At 35.9% G+C, this 15,345-nt stretch overlaps 1 protein-coding gene across 4 annotated transcripts in view; it reads left to right on the top strand.

Annotated features, from left to right (window-relative positions):
• The window catches only part of NR2C1 (nuclear receptor subfamily 2 group C member 1), a 44,495-nt gene that overhangs the window by 26,664 nt on the left and 2,486 nt on the right, over window positions 1–15,345 (top strand). For 3 of the 4 annotated variants that reach the window (XM_040594259.1, XM_040594262.1, XM_040594260.1), the window contains 7 exons: window positions 449–596; window positions 698–788; window positions 2,074–2,258; window positions 5,699–5,861; window positions 7,336–7,457; window positions 10,565–10,704; window positions 12,655–12,792. In XM_040594259.1, the coding sequence (XP_040450193.1) occupies window positions 449–596; window positions 698–788; window positions 2,074–2,258; window positions 5,699–5,861; window positions 7,336–7,457; window positions 10,565–10,704; window positions 12,655–12,792 (987 nt within the window). Of the gene's footprint in view, window positions 1–448; window positions 597–697; window positions 789–2,073; window positions 2,259–5,698; window positions 5,862–7,335; window positions 7,458–10,564; window positions 10,705–12,654; window positions 12,793–13,317; window positions 14,928–15,345 lie in introns of those variants that run through there. The other variant, XM_040594261.1, reaches the window with a different exon arrangement.

Below are 15,345 nucleotides of genomic sequence, written 5' to 3'. Positions count from 1 at the left end.
AAACTTCTTTAAGTGCATTAAGTTGTGTGGGTTCAACCCAGACACACAGTCCGTGGTAAAGGGTACCATGAGTCCTTTACAGAGTGTGTGGGATAGTGAAATTGAGAGAAGGAGAAGCTGTAAGCCTTCACTTAAAGATCCAAATTAAAAATAATGTAATTTAGTGTATATATAATATAGTAAGGGGATTTCTTTCTCAATTGTAACTTGAAAAATTTAGTGTCTATATGTTTGGTCTTTGACTACTACATCATTTCATTAAGAACAAGTCAAGCTGATGTGTTGGGTTTTTGCCCAGGTTGTTAGCTTATTGCTTAAGGGATTATTTTTTTTAGTGATTTTCAAAATCACTATTAAAATTGCAGATTAAATAGAGGGGGGGGAAAAAGGATTATTTCTTAGTGAGTAATTTGGGATGTGACTTAATAGTTGCATATTGTTTTGTTAGCTGTGCAGTGTGAGAGGAAGCCTATTGAAGTGTCAAGAGAAAAATCTTCAAACTGTGCAGCTTCTACAGAAAAGATCTACATTCGGAAAGATCTCCGTAGTCCATTAGCTGCAACTCCAACTTTTGTAACAGACAATGAAACAGCAAGGTATGTAAATTCTACTCAGAAGCAGCTATCTCTGTTTCCTGAAACGGGAAGAATCAATTTTAAAATCAATGAAAATTAAAATGTGTGCTGTTTTGTGTCAGATCAACAGGTCTGCTAGAATCGGGAATGTTTGTTAACATTCATCCGTCTGCAATAAAAAATGAGCCTACTGTTCTGATGACTCCAGATAAGGTATATGATGATGTAACTGATATATTAAGTAGAATTGATTGCTGTAATTGTGTATGTAGGGAGGGAAGAGTGTTCTGTTGTACTTCTGTTTTGTTAATTTAATGTTTAAAACGCTCCTTTACAACATTAGCCAGTGTTGCAAATGCCTTCTTTCCACAAGAATGTTTTCAGTCTCGCATAGTAAAAGTGCTAAGAACTCTACAAAGTAAATGCCTTCCTCCGCATTTTTAGAGAACTTTAAGGGCTGCATTATTTTTCTTTGTATTGGGCAATCCTGACACCTGGATATTCCTTTTGTACCAATAAAATGAGGTGCTTGCAAAACCTCGCATGGCAGTATCAGTGGATTTCATAAATACTGTTAAGGTTTTTTTCCCCTGATTCACTAATGGTTTTTTGCAAAGCTAATAAGAGCTATCTCAGCAGTAGTCTTATTTCTGAGGTGTTTTTTCTTTGTTTCCATTTTGTTACATTTAGTGATCCACTAGAGCCATGTGGTAACTTCCCTACACATGCACAGTAGGAAGCTTTTGTATTTTTCTAGCTGATATTAAATTACCTCATACTGTTTTCATGCATTTTGCCTTGCTTGCTCTGTCTGCAAAGGGCCCCATCAAAAGCTGTTTATTCCATTTCACTTTTCCCATTTTCTGTGCAAGCTAAATGACATGTAGCATGCTGGTGTTAGCGGCAGCATACTTGTCTGTGATCATGCACTTCCCTTCTTAATTTTATGGGGCAGGGTGGGAAACATGTCTTACTGCCTCCCTGAGTTGCTGGTCAGTACTGAATCACCTTGTTCCCTTGCAGTTAGATAAAAACATAAAAAACAGAAAGGCTGCAGCAGAATTCTTTTTCTGCTTGCTTTTAAAGGCAACTTTTTATCCATTCCTTCTTTTCAAACATTCTCCTACGCTCCTGACTCATTAACATGAGGAAAGAAGGAAGATGCTAAAAATGTAATCTAGTGCAGTCGTACAGTCCTGGTGACTTGACTAGTGAGCGGAGATGATAATTTCTTTCTGCGCTTGCTTACCTTCTGTAGTATTCTTTCTGAGAGAAATAGATAGCTATTACTTGTAAAAGTAAATGTCTAAATATTTCCTATTTTAGGAGCAGTGCAGTGTCTAATTACTGCATTATGATTACTCATTTACTGAAAACAATAATTTTCTTACAGGTCTATTCACATGCTCAATTCTTCATTTGTATAGAAGTTAGATTCTTCTGTTGCAAGTTAACTGCTGCCAATATGAGAGCATTAAAAGTTGTACTTCTCCTTTAGGTTGAAGCATGTCAGGGAGATTTAAGTACACTGGCAAACGTGGTGACTTCATTAGCAAATCTCAGCAAATGCAAAGACATGTCACAAAGCAGTACAGAGCTATCTATGATTGAGAGTTTAAGTAATGGAGATGCATCATTGTCTGAACTGCAGCAAGAAGAACAAGCTAGTAGTGATGTTACAAGGTAAGGCGTGTTACACTTGAAAGTAGTATCCTTTTCAAGAAGGGAAGGTCTCTGTCAATTCAGACCATTAATTAAATTATCACAGTGTAGGAGACTTATTTGTATTAAAAATAATGGTAATAGCAGCCAAAGCTCATGTAGAACATAAATCTTGCGAGATTTTTCAAGTGAAATCATAAGGAAGTTCCATTTGAGAAATAAATACTTGTAGTTGTTTGTACTTTAAACAAATTTCAATGTCAATATTACAGCTGATTTTCTTATTTTTGGTTGGACTTCATAACGTGAGTGAGATCTTGTACTAACTATAGTCTTAGTACTTTGTGTCATCCTGGAAAACTCTTTCTTAGAGTTCTCATTTGTGCAAGTAGTTTAATGCCTGTAACTATTAATCTCCTTAAAAGCTTGAAAAGCATTTGCCTTCTACACAGGAGAAGTCATAGAATTCTCACCATCAATACAAATAATACAATACAATACAAATACATTCATTGATTATCTTACAGACTTGTGTCTTGCACTGGTTTTAACTGAGCCATTTTGGTGAGCATATGTGTAAGATATTCTGTGTAGCACGTGTTCAGTTATTCTGTCAATCACAATTGTGTTCTTCCTCGGTTGTCATCTTGCACAAGCTTCTGTCAATACACAGCAGTATTGCTTTATATGCCATCTATCTTGTACACGCTGTTTTGAAAATGCATATATGGAGTAAATCCATCAAGGAAGACGATTAGTATATAGTGAAGTAGTCTGTACTGACTGAAATACAGGATTTCCCTTATGGTGTTTACTGCTTTGTGTAATTGCAAGCAGAATGCATTTTTTCTGCTCATTTCTTTATATGCTGCTTAGAAAGTCAGTGTGACTTTATATAGGTGCTGATTTGGGCCTTTGCTGTGTCCTTTCAGGTAAAGAATACAAGAATATACTGGTAAAAAGTATCATTGTACATGCTGATAAACTTCATTCAATACTAGGGCTGTTCAAAAAGATGCAGTAATGTTTAATTTCTTTATTTCTTGGCACTTTCAGATGCTTGCTTTTGCAAAATTCAGTGTTTCCACTCAGTTTTAAAAATCTGCCTATGAAAAGGCATCAAGTTCTCTCAGCCAGAGAGCCTGGAAGAGCTCTGACTGTGCTTAATGCATACTCTTGGCCAGTAGCTTACCTAACAGATCTCCAGTGGAGAGGTTCAAGTTAAGTATTCTTGTGAAAGGGAAGTTGTTACTGAAACTAAAATTTTTATCTAAATATTCCATTTCCTTGCCAGGCCCTATGCCAGCTTGATCTAGCAGACACAGATGCTTACTGAAGAAAAAAGAGTTTAAGGGATTTCAGGAAGCAAGTTATATGCATCCATGTCTTTCATGTATTTTAGTATATTCCATTTCTTGCAGCTACAGTAGTTAAGCTTTCACTTTTGCTGACACAAATTTACTATACAACTTTGCTGTGAGCATTCCGCTGCTTTTATATTATAATGTTGTATGCCTTGTTCTCCAATGGCTTCATGATCTATTTCCATTTTTTGGTTTATCAGCAGTCCTATATATCTGTTAGTGACTAAGCCTGACAAAAAAGAGAACTAAAGTTGTTTCTAGCGAAGGATATCGATACCATGTATTTTAATGTTGATTATACCTTTTTTTCCTCACTTTGTGGGCTAGGTTTTCATAGCTTCCAGGCAAGCTTTTGTTCTTGAGTCTCTTTTCCTTGGTGTTTTACTTTGAAATCATTGCTCATGTTGGGGCTTCATGTGTGAAAGGGGCCCACAGTGCTGAGCCATGAGGAAGCAAAGCTTCCATTGACTTCTGCTGGCTTACTCCTGCCGTTTTGTGAGATGTGAGGGAGAAGATTTCTTTGAAAGCAAACATCCAAGAGTAAGTTGGAAACTTACGTATCATGGGTAGACATGGTTAGCCAGGGTACCTGCCCGCCCAATTTAAAAAGGACTTTTCAGCCTATACTAGATCCAGGATTGTGACAGGTGCATATGACATTTACCTTCTGGGGAAAGGAGAGAGGTCATTCCTCTCTTATATTCCTGTCCCTGCTACATGGAGAGCCCTGCAGAGATCCTGTTTTCCTAAGAAGCAGCTGCCGCTGAGCATTGGCTTTGCCTATTCTACTTAAGGCTGCCAAGAGTGAGCCACACAGGACCTGAAAGTCAAATCTCCTAGTAGGAGTCAAATAAGTCCTTCCAGACTTTACCCTTTATGCCTACGTTCCGTATACCAGAGACAGAAGACATCTCAGGCATATCCGTGTAGTCCACTTGTGCATGCCCCAGTCACCCTCACATGTACACATCAAAGCATATAGGCTATTACAGGACCAGAAACCAGTTCATTTACCATCTCAAACTGAGGCAGCGTCAACAGCTCTTTTACAGTGCTATTTCCTTTGGTTGTAAATACTTATGTCAATAGCAAACATTTAGATTTTTTTTTAGCATTTTAATGAATTTAGATAGCTAGAGAGTGTGTGGGAAGAGAAGGAAGCAAAGTCCTACTCCAGTCTTTGGTGTTAAATCTGTGATTTTAGATTCTGTGGTAATAAGCGTATGTCTCTAAATTGAGAATCGGCTATATATACAAGCCGGTAATCAGCTTTTGTAAAGTTTTCAGACCTCAGTGCGTAAGTTTTTCATGCAACGCTATATACAAATGATACTGCTCTCAGGATATGTCATCTGTCTGTAGGCAGTGATGAAGTCTATATTTTTGATTGAAGATGTATCAGTTGTGATTCTCAGGTGTATTTGTGAACAGAAAAACAACAGATCTGTTCTCAAGCGGCAAAATGAGTAATATATCTGTGCTTGTCCACGGTAATGTTTGTGCATGTGACAGGAGTCACTGCCCTACATCAAAGGTTACTAAGGATAGTACTGAAAGCATGAGTGCTTTCTCTTACGTATTTTGAAACAACCTTTTCAAGTTAAGTTGAATAACCTAACCAAGAATTTACTACTATAACATATAACATATAAACTTACTCTGTGCTTCATAGCAGCAAAAATTCTTAAAATTTATACATGCATTAAGTTGCTTTAACAGCAGTCTGATGATCATGTCCTCAAAATGCTCGTGCCAACGCTCTCAGTAAACATCACTAAAGAGATCTTCAAAGGCAAACTGTGATTCAGCAGCACAATCAGTATGTCAAAACTGTGAATTTGTTGGCAACTAGTGTGAACAGGATCCGCTGCTAATTTTGGTTTCAGAGCCGCTGTAAGTTGGAGTTTTCAGGGATTTTGTTTGGAGTGCCAGGAGAAGCATGCTACTGACTTATTTTCCAAATCTAGTTCTTTGAAACAGACATCTAAATACAGGTTTTAGACATGCACAGGTTCCCCCAAAACTGAAACAGTCTCTAAAATGAAATTTTCTTTTCTTTTTTGTTTGTTTGCTTGCTTGCTTGTTGTGATCTTACAGGGCATTTGATACTCTTGCAAAAGCATTAAATCCAGGAGAGAGTGCAGCATGCCAGAACTCTGAAAGTATTGAAGCCAGTGTCCAGCTGATCGGTGGAGAAACAAGCATGAATATCGTTGAAATAGAGGGGCCACTACTCAGTGATGCACATGTAGCATTCAGGGTACTTAATATTTTTTTACCGTTGACTTTATAACCATTTTAACATTGTAATATAAAATCATGATCTGATTAAATCTTGGTGTGAATTTCTTAGAACAGCAGCTGTTTGTTCAGGTATTGGCATTAATTTCTGATGAATGCACTGTTTTGTTCACTGGTTAACTGTTTGTTTGGGAAAATGTACAGCTCTCTATGGTTTAGCTGCACTATTTATTTTATAGCTTCTTACCTTAAAAATACTAGGTAGTCCATGCAAAAGGATTTACATAGACAAGTGTCACATGAAGCAGAGTCAGCATCCACATTCTTACTTGTTAACAGATGTATCCGATACAATCTGCAAGTGGTTTTTGAGGCTCTTAAGTGTATTTCTCGGTTTCTCCTTTGTGTATATACCCTATTTTAGTATGGTATTAATTGACTTTCATCGTTAAGGGAAAATACAGTTTCTTTGTTAGTGAGTTGGATATTTTCTGGCTTTATTTAACATTTCGTGAATCTGCAGATACTCTTCTGTCCACTTTTTTCATCTTATTACTATTCATGGATAAATCAAAAAGTGCGCTTATCTGAAAATTTCTTCAGTACCAGGCGTTTTATGAAACATTGCCCCTCTCATCAGCATGTGTTTTGATCATTCAAATAAACATCTCTCTAATGCAGATGTCAGGGGTTTTTTTAAGAATGTGTAAGCCAAACCATTATATTAAGAAGTATTAATTTCTGAACATAAAATTACAATACTATAATTAGCACTTTCTTCACATATGCAGGTAACACCACTGGTTTTACTCATGTACGTTGAGAAAGGTAGAGCTGGTCCTTTCTGATGTATATTGATTATATTTTTAGGACTTGGGAGCAGCTGTATGTTAGTCATTTTACTAACATATCAAAAGATTTTTTTATGTGTTTATTGGTAAAACATTAATTGAAAGTACAAATAAAGATGTTTTGTGAAACAGAATTCACATATGCACACTCTCCCCAGGAACTGTGGTAACTCTAATTTTTCAGGCTGTTTATTCCACTCCTCTTGGGGAAGTTTTAGAAAGTAATGATGCCTCTGCATTTGTATATTTTATATATTTTTATATATAGAAATGTAAGCAACTTCATTCTAATTGTAATGATTCTTCTAAAACTTTTATTCTTAGAGAATGTCAAAAAAGTTGAGTTATATTTGGGATTTTCCATCTCCAGGTGTCTCAGACATTAATATTTATCCAAGATTCAGGTTTTTTTGCCTTTTTTGTTGCTTTATAGTTACTATAGGGTATAACAGTATGGCTAATAATAGAAAAGGCAGTAATTCAATTTTATTTCAGGATTATGTCATGGTTATTTAGAAAAAACAATTTTTCTTCACTTAAAAGAAACTGTAAGACTGATTTTTTTGCTTACCATGTTTTCTATGAAGAAAGTAAAATAACTGACTTGCAGGGGTTTTTTTTCCTTGTGTTTTCGGTTGCCAGCTCACCATGCCTTCTCCTATGCCTGAATATCTTAATGTTCACTATATCTGCGAGTCTGCCTCCAGGTTGCTTTTCTTGTCCATGCACTGGGCACGTTCCATTCCATCTTTCCAAGCTTTAGGGTAAGTGTTCAGCTACTCTATTCACTCATGTTGCGAATACACACTTTATCTTTTTTATTTTCACTGTCTTCTTCAGGGACATTTTAAAATATAAATCTACTTAATAAAACCGTTTTATAGGCCTTCATCATGAATGTAAATTTTCTGAATCAAAACTACTCCCAACTTCAGTCCAATTCAGGTACCTTTGGTTTTGAAGGAAAAAGGAGTAGATTTATAAACATCAAATGCCTGCACACTGGTACTCCTTTAATAATTTTTTAGTAAATAGGACTTCCTATCATTTTTGTTTAATAGCTACATCCCAAACTCTAGGTTGCTTATCAGGCAGTCACCAAAAATACACTCCTCTTTGGATCCCCCAATACTGTTATCTTTATAGGTGAATTAGTAGTAATAATTTTGCCTTTAATAACCTACTTGAAGAAAATGGTTAGCTAGGTTCAGCAAGCATTCAGGGTGAAGTAGTTTAATTTCAAAGGATTTTCCAAAAACAAGGGGTTGCTGTAACCAGAAAGTAATTCTTACTCCTCTTTCTACAGCTGGTATAACATCCTGCTTTTCCAGCAGAATTCAGTGTATCACTTAAAATTCGTAAGCTAAATGTAGTAGTCCGTTGCCGATCATCATGAGAAAACATCTCAAAGCAGCACAAGGAAAAGTGATTTTTGTTATTTTCAGAAGTAATTCTATGAAGGCACATCAAACATAAAGATACTGTATCAGCTGTGACACAAATAGAGTATAAATTATAATTGTCTGTTCTCATCTACAGTGTTTTTCCTCAATTCAGTATCAAAATAGTGTATGACTGCAGCAGAAAAGGGAGTTCCTTTTTTGAAGAAAAAGGACTGTCCCCTTTTCCAAGAAGACTGTCGAAAGCAGGATGATCTGTGATTACCATTTGTGTTTACTTAGATGTTTAAGCCAAATGATTCTACATTGTTTAAGGAAAGACACTATATTGTGTGTAATTGAAGGCTGTGTTTTGGAGAAGGAAAAAGTAGAATTCTGTGAACAGTAGCAAGGGTAAAAAATATCAAATAAATATGATGTTTTATTTTTGTAGAAGCTGTTGTACTGCAGAACTTCAACAAAATATTTCGTAAAGTATCATAGTACATTGTATCATACATTTTTTGAAGGTTTATGTGACAGAGACACTGCAAGTTAGTGTTAGAACAACAAATGGGAATGTTTTTTTAAAAACAAAATGTAAAGAAGAGCAGTATCTCCAAAAAGATTTAACAAGATATGCTTATAGAAAATCAGCATATTTTTTAATATGTTACTTCCCAATATATTTTTCTTTTTGAATAAATAAAATGGAGCAGAAGGCTGTCTTAAGTGTTAATGTTCACCTGTCTTAGCATTTACAGTCGCAGTCAAGATCATGGGCAACAGTATATTTAAACACCATTTAACATAAATATACAGTTTTCCTTTTGAAGAGCTTAAAATACTAACTTTTTTTCAAGTGGAGGTTTATTTGAAATTAACGCAGCTTTTTTAGTTTGAGCACATTATGTACTGTGATTTTCACTTTTAGAAGGGTGACTCAACGCACTTTTGAAAGGAAGATAAATTCATGGTACTAGTAATTGAGATGAGTTGACAAGCCAAAACAAAACCATAGTAATGGGTTTGTAAGGAAGAGAGATAATTGTATCCAGGTGGTTCCCTCCTCAGGCAATATTTTCCTTAGTTGCAGCAAGATAGTTGGCTTTGGCATGCTGATGCAGTTAGTGATACCAGATTATTGCTTAGTTCATTTTCCTGCATGAGGACCTTTGTAGGCAAGAGAGATGAACAAACGTTCATCAGGTTGGTTACAGCCTCTTAGTTTTTTGAGGCTGCCAGTTCTGGTCCAAGTTTGATCAGCCATGAGGGTACCACCCTAGATGATACATACCTAGATGATACCAGCTGAGTAGCCAGCGCACCCTATTTTCACTGTTCCTTAACATAGTCCTTTTGACAGGAGATGAAAGTGGATGTGACAAATATGTGTAGAAGCTGAATGTACAGTATCATGTCTACTATAACGAGCACTTGATCATAGTAAAAAACAGTGCCCTGGGTAAACTCTCTACAGTCCAAGGACAAGTCTACCTTAATCTTTTATTTGGCATATTAGCATTGCAGTAAATAATCAGAAACGTTCTTGAAGATTACACCTTGTAAAAATCCATTCCATTGTATTTTTGTAGTTGAAATCCTAGCTTTAATATGCTTTTCTTCTCTGATAGGTCTTGTGCTTCTTTTAAATTTCCATTATTTATATTTACTGGCTAAAACTGTGAAACATGGTACCTGAATTTTGACTCCTCACTGGTAGGATTTCTGTTTTTTAAGGTACTGAGCTCTTGTTAAGCTCTACGAGTTAGAGATGCTTGGCAGTACTGTAAGTTAGGTTACTAATATGGGAGTGTCTGAATATGCATTGGTGTACCTAATTTTAAGCTTCAGCATTTGAAAAAAAAAATACTGACTACACGTGCAACTTAATTTAAGAACTAATTCTTACAACAAAGAAATCCTCATGACTTCTATTTATACTTCGAAGTCTGTATTTCAAACCTTATTCCAAACATGAAGGAGATACAGAAAACAGCATTCAGGAAGCTCAGGAACTTGATCTCACCTGTTCCGTTTTGTTTGTATTTTTAATTAAAAAATACCAACCTGCCAAACTTTAAGTAAATAAAAACACCTTTGAGTCTGTCCTCCCTCCACAACAGAGGAACAATGCAAATTTTTTTTGTCCTTGCATGTAAATGTTATTCAGAAACCAGTGTAAATCCTAAGAAAACTAGCTTGATGGAATATGCCTAAACAGTTGTCATTTACTGTAACTTCAGCTTGCTTTTGTGATAGAAGTCTATCATCATTAAAACAAAAATTAATTCTTTAGAAATGTCACTCTAAACCAGGTATTTTAATCCTAGCATGCAAATAAAAATATTTTTGATTCAGGGCTTCGTTTTGGCACTGATTGGAATGGTTGAATTAGAATAATGTTTTATGAAGTGTTCTTCAAATTAAAGAAAACATGTGAATGCAAATGGCTGGTTTTATTAAGTGAAATTGTTTTATTTTTTTAATAGACAGGATAACAGCATATCATTAGTGAAAGCCTGCTGGAATGAACTTTTTACACTTGGTCTTGCACAATGTTCACAAGTTATGAATGTGGCAACTATATTAAGTGCATTTGTTAATCACCTTCATGGCAGTTTACAGCAAGGTAAGGTATATACTGTGCATATTGCCAGACTTGGGGAATTACTTCATGGATTTTATGTTTTGCACTGTGCAGGAGCTTCTTACTTATCCTTCGGTTGTTAATAAAAATTTATTATTTATAGAATTCCATGGTTAGTATTGAATACTAAAATAATACTAGAAAATACAGTTCACAGAATGGAATTTTTTAGCAATTTTGTAGAAGTCAGCTATGCTAGTACTTACCCCCAAATTAAAAAAAAGAAAAAAAGAAAACTACCCATTATCTAATACAGGTTAACATTTACTGGGGTTGTTTTTATTGTGGGTCTGTGTAGTGTCCAATAGTGTTCTGCTGTTCCGTTAATATCATAAACTCAAATCAGGAATATTTCAGACAGCATCAACATGAAGAACACAAGTGTACTGTGAATATGATTCCTCTGTATTGAGGGTATAAATTAAAGAATGACCCACTTGTCCTTGATGTTCATAGCTGTGAAACAAAGCAGCCAGATGCCAACTTGGTGATATATTTCCTTCACGTAACTTGGCTTTTTACTTCTTTATACTAGATTTAGACTACACGTAAGTCTTCAACAGACCTTCACTAAGCATACTTTGTTCCTTATGTACCTTACTAATCCTATGCCCTGCATCTTCTGCGTATTTTTCATTCAGATGAAAGAGATGTCAGTTGGCCTTTTCTTTCATTTACTTAACAGTGAAGGAAATGTTCTTCTGAGTGGTAGGGGAGTCTTCTAGCTAATTCTCTTTGTGTGCTTATGAACACTCACAAGGTTGTCAGCACTAAAAGCTAACCAATCAAAAACAGTGTAGTCTCCATCTGTTTGTAGTCTTAACGCATTTTTAATAAGCTAGATGCACATACAAAAATCTTAGCATTTTCAGGCTTAACTAGATTTTTGGGTTATTTACTGTTACGTGTATGAAAATTCACTGTTGTTAATGTTATGCAAAAACAGATTGGTAAGCTGTGGAAAAGCAGCCCACCAGACTATACATTTTTCCTCTCCTTTTATGATGAGGGAATTAAAGAATTATTTCTGAAGGATTTCATGAGTTAAAAATCCACGACATCCTCCTGTAAATAACAGTAGTTAAAGATAAAAAAAGGTAAAAACAGCTAAAGATACTAACAATGTGAATGTCTTTAGGGATACAGATGGAATTTGGAAACTTTACTTTGGTCTCTCTTAATTTTTAGGCATCTTCACCAAAAAGGGTATGATGGTAATAATTAATCATGGGTTTATCGTTGCTATAAATATATATATTTTTTTGCCATTTAATTTAGGAATTCAGTCTGCATGCAAAAATAAAAAATTTATAACCACTGCCTTGCATTTGTATGGTATGCCAGCTGCAGCATCTCCAAGAGATGACAAGTTTGTGGAACCTGCGGACCGTAGCTTGATGGTTTGTGGAGGGAATGGCATTTTCAGGCTGCTTAGCTATTGCTGAGCCAAGGGGAACAGCTCTGTACCAGCCACAGTCCCCTAGATGCACATCAGGAAGGATATACAGAACACCTTTTTCAGCAGTGGCACGGTCTTTAACTGACTAAAATAAGCCATGAAACTGCATACTAACGTGCCTCATGGCACCTGACCCTGAGGTGTAGAGCGCAGATCTGCAGTAGCAGTAGTGTATTTTTTACTTGTGAGTAGTCTTTCCCTTCCTTGATCAAGCTCTAGTGCACCCTTGATTACTGGGAGCTGTAGTGGCAGGAAGAGACCTAATTGTACAATGTGAGGGGGAAAAAAAGATTGTTATAGTCCGTAATTGTTGGTGTCAAGAGTATTCATACCTAGTGTGTGAGTTTGTAGATGACGTGAATTTCCCAGTGTTTGAATCTACTACGATCATTATTTTTAACAGTGTGGCACGACCACGTTTTTCGCATGTGTATTGACTTGGGGTTTTTATATTTATGTGTGTGTTGACTTAGATAAGCTGCCAACAGACAGAGGAAAACTAGTAATGGAGCATATCTTCAAACTGCAAGAGTTCTGTAACAGCATGGTTAAGCTTTGCCTAGATGGATATGAATATGCATATTTGAAAGCAATCGTCCTCTTCAGTCCTGGTATGTAATTATTCCAAATGTAAAACATTAATCTATGGTATATTTTGTAATATAACTTCTGTCTGTTTTACTTTATGCAGTTACTATCATATATAGAATTAGTGTCACTTATTGGGGAATCTTGGAAGGTGTGAAATGAGGACTGGAGGAAGAGGAGGGTTAATCTTTAATGTAAATGGTTGAATGCTGCTTTGGAGACATAAGCTTTGCTTTTGTCTGCCATTGATGGTTTTTAAAATTTTGCTTATTTATTGCTTTTAATTCTGTGCCTCCTTTCTGGGGTGCTTTTTCTGAGGACCTGCAGTTTAATTTTCAGAAGTGTTACTCTTTGACTTCCAGCTGAGATAAATTGAAATTAGGTGTTTAATATACGAGAGACTATCTCTGGGCATTGATTCTCACATGCAAAATTACAGAAACTTATCACGTCACTTCACATATGTATTTTGAAAATAAATATTACACATTGCATTTCTGGTGAATGAACACCACAAACATTCCCTTATATTTCTGTCTTCTGAACAGTATTTGCCTAATTTACTCCAAGTAACATTAATGGACTTGCATTAGACAGTGAAGATAAAATAAAACGATTAATTTTTTTCCTTCTGGGACATTAATATGGAGGAAGAAGAGTCCTGTAGTCATGGTAGTAAGTGACCGAATAGTTAGATTATGTAACACATGTCTGGATGGTAGAAAAATAAAAAAAATAATTTTCTTCTTTTGAAAATTAATTTGACAACTAACTCTTCACTAAAGGCATTTAGATATTATATCACTCTACTTCAGTTCTTAGATTCATCATTGAGAATTTAGGGATTTAATACAAAACCAAAACCAAATCTTTTGATAAAAGAAAATTGTATAAACCTCAAGTACTTTCTGTTATCTTCAGGAATTTTTCACTGTCACATTTAGAAAGTAAATCTTCAGTCACTCCATTTTACATTAGAAAGTTTTAAAAGCATCAGTAGCTTCCTTAATCATCGTTGCTCTGTCCTTTTTAGACGCCAGTGTTCCATAAAAAAAGATAAGAGCAAATTTTAAAAAGCTGTCTGAATCTTGGTGACCTGCCCCCCATCAGTAGCGTAGGATATGGAGAACTGGGTATTTGGTTCTGTACATTTATTAGATCTGAGATGTTGTTTCTTTTTCCATTCAGTTGCAGTTCACCCTTTCACTGAAAAATTAGTTGAGGTGAAAAAATCTGGAACTTGGACACTTCCAAAATGTAAATCTTAAGTGGGTTTTCTTAGGTAGAGAGATAGAGAAATACAGAGATTGAGATGTAAAAGAATTGTGAGGTTCTTGCTTTGCAGTTTCCTTCGTATTTACATGATCTTTTCCGTATGTAGTACCTACAAGGAGTATCTGTGTCTCCCAGTAGAAGTGCCAGCATCAGCAGGAATTCCTGGTGTTAATCTTAAGTGCACAACAAAACCCTGCATACCTTCCATGGCTCTTTTGCTCTCCTCTCCCCTTTTCTTTTTTAATACTGCATTAATGGAAGACTTCTGAGAAGAAAGACGTTCTTGCATAAGAGGCAGTATAAGTAGTGTCAGAACCCTTCAGGAAAGATGGTAAATTCCAGAGGATATTCTAGTGATACTCTTTTTTTTGTGGATTACCAAGGAAAATTTGATCCTGAGTATTTTCACTATAGACATAATCCTGCTGTCAGTCCTCATGACTAATAGAATCTTTCATGGTTTTATGTGTTGAATGTTTCTACAGTCCACTGAAAGACAGGAATGATTTCGGTGTTCTGGTAAGAAGTACCAAGCATAAGTTTAATTGCAATATTTAAGAGCACTTGAAAATGTTTGCAATTTTTATTTTCTGCTGAGGACTGAATTGTTGCCCAGACTTTTCACTGTTATTTCAGAACAGGCAGAGACTTTCTGTAAGTGGAGGGTGGGATGGTGTCCGCTTGTTTGATTTTAGTAGATAATGCTTGCAGGAGATACTCTCGTTTAGGTACTCCTTTACCCCAAAATAGTTCCTTACCCCAAAATAGTCCTTTCATGGCAGACCTGTAGTCGGAACTGGTACAAGTTGCTGCAGGAAAGAAACAAAATGATGGAAGAACACCTCAAGCCCATTTTTCTGGCACAGTGTCTGCTAGCATTTATGACAGAATCTGTTGGCCATTCTGACGAAGTCAGTCCTGGCAGACATCAGAAAATACTTCTCTAGGAACCTTACACTTGCAAAGCAATCTTTATGTATTTGTTTAGTATTTCCCCCCTTCTGATTAGATTTGACAACACAAAAGGTAGAAGGAAAAATACCTTTGGAAAAGACTATATCTAGTCACATGATTGAGATGAATTTTCTTTTATCTCGCATGCTTTCAGGATCACATCCCTAATGAGGTGTAGCTGCTTTAATGGCAGTGTGTTGTCAATATTCTTGATCCTATGAGCCATATACCTGAAAGTCACGTTCAGTACCTTGAACAGAAGGGATTTTCTGGCGATGATTCACAGGCCAGAAATTCCAACTTCAAGGATTTTACTGCTGTACTATAGGATGGGGCTGGGCTGCACA

Source organism: Falco naumanni, chromosome 5, assembly GCF_017639655.2.
Source record: "Falco naumanni isolate bFalNau1 chromosome 5, bFalNau1.pat, whole genome shotgun sequence".
Lineage (NCBI taxonomy): Eukaryota > Metazoa > Chordata > Aves > Falconiformes > Falconidae > Falco > Falco naumanni.
Note: the sequence above shows the minus strand (reverse complement) of the source record. Positions and strands in the feature narration are given on the sequence as shown.